Source organism: Austrofundulus limnaeus, unplaced genomic scaffold, assembly GCF_001266775.1.
Source record: "Austrofundulus limnaeus strain Quisiro unplaced genomic scaffold, Austrofundulus_limnaeus-1.0 Scaffold125, whole genome shotgun sequence".
Taxonomy (NCBI): domain Eukaryota; kingdom Metazoa; phylum Chordata; class Actinopteri; order Cyprinodontiformes; family Rivulidae; genus Austrofundulus; species Austrofundulus limnaeus.
The window spans coordinates 221,160-222,794 of record NW_013952527.1 but is presented as its reverse complement, the minus strand read 5'-3'; the positions used below and the strand labels follow the sequence as shown (position 1 = coordinate 222,794).

The 1,635-nt window shown below is 49.2% G+C and overlaps 1 protein-coding gene across 1 annotated transcript in view; it reads right to left on the bottom strand.

The window, feature by feature from the left end:
- Positions 1 to 1,226, bottom strand: part of twist2 — a gene marked incomplete in the record, with an annotated part of 2,890 nt that extends 1,664 nt beyond the window's left edge. The window contains 1 exon segment of the mRNA XM_014015212.1: positions 466 to 1,226. Coding sequence (XP_013870666.1) covers positions 499 to 1,005 — 507 coding nt within the window.
- Between the last annotated feature and the right edge of the window lie 409 nt (positions 1,227 to 1,635).

Here is a 1,635-nt window from a genome sequence, read left to right as displayed (position 1 = left end):
GCAGAAAGGGTTTAGCTTTTTTATTTTATTTTTATTTTATTTTTTTTTCATTTGTGCCAAACGTGTTAATGCTGCTGCTGTCAGAAACCAAGCAGGCTGCAGGTCAGTAAAAACTGCTCTGGTTTGCTTGTTTGAGCTGCTCATTCCTGCGGTGTGCGCGCAGGAAACGCGCGCTGTTGCGGATCGATGGCGCAGCAGCTGCGCCTTTTTCTCTGCGCAAGACTTYACCCCGCTTCTCCTCCAGCTGAACCCTGAACTGGGAGATTATGGGATGTGTGTTGGAGAGGGCTGGGATTCTTTTTGGGACCTCCGACTCCCAGAAGATGCTGAGGCCTCCTTGTTAACATTTTATTTATTTCTTATATAAAAATCTTTAAAACTTTTGCCTAAATCGACCCAAAAAGATTGAGGCACGTTTTGAAGAAAACTGAGAATTAATATTTGGTGTTTTCCTGAGAAGCTCACCGCTTTGGCATTGTTTGTGAAGGTCTCTGGGTGCTAGTGAGATGCTGACATGGACCACGCGCCCTCCATCCTCCACACGGAGAACGCGTAACTGAGTCTCTCGTGCGCCACGTAGCTGCAGCTGGACATCTTGTTGTCCATCTCGTCGCTCTGCAGCACCTGACACAGGAAGTCTATGTACCTGGAGGCCAGCTTCAGAGTCTGGATCTTGCTGAGTTTGTCCGACGGCAGCGTGGGGATGATTTTGCGCAAAGACGCGAAGGCCTCGTTCAGGGACTGGGTCCGCTGCCGCTCCCGGACGTTGGCCAGGACCCGCTGGTTCTGCAGCTCCTCGTAGGACTGCGCGCCGCTCGGGCTGGGCTTCTTGCCCCGCTTCCCGGCGGCCGGGCTGCTCCCGCCGCTGTCCTCCCCGCCGGACCTCTTGCTGCTGTGCCTCCTCTTCCTGGAGAAGCGCTGCTTGTGCTGCTGCCGCTCCAGCTCCTCCTCGCTCGTCACCAGACTATCCACAGGGGAGACCGGGGAACTGGAGCCCTCTTCCATTTCTTTCTTGAAGAAATGCAGGGATAGAGAGGAGAAAACGGTGTCCACCGTGGAAGCCGTGGTTCCAGCAGATGATAGATCCTTTCAGACGAGGAGACGGACTTTTTCTCGGCTCTTGTTTGGAGAAACTGAGCTCGCGCTTGGTTGGCACGCGTCTCCTCTCCCAGAATACTTTTTTTAAAGTTTCTTTCCCTGTAAGAAAAAAAATGGAAACTTTATCTCAGCTTCAGATGCTAAATAGTTTGAAGAGTGGAAAGGGAGGGGTTTGGTGGGCGGAGGGTMGCGCTGCGCTCCTCTAAAAAGCAGGAGGCGCGTTTTTACTCACAAGTTTTCTTTTTTTTTTTTTTACTTTTTTTCCCTCTGCAAACTATTTATGTGCTTTACATTTTATTCTAAATTTGCAAACAGAACATATTGCATTAATGAAGGATGTTTGTTTCTGATAATATTTTAAAGTTTGTTTAAGTTTCCAATGTCTTGGCAGCTTTTAGCTGCAGCATAAAATCCATTTGTTAGCGCAGCTTTGCGCCACACCGGAGTCATTTTGCGCGTAAATGATTGGACTTGGGCTTATTTTTGAAACCCAGATTTGAAGGATCCGCTTGATCCTTCGTCACATCAGGTCTGTGA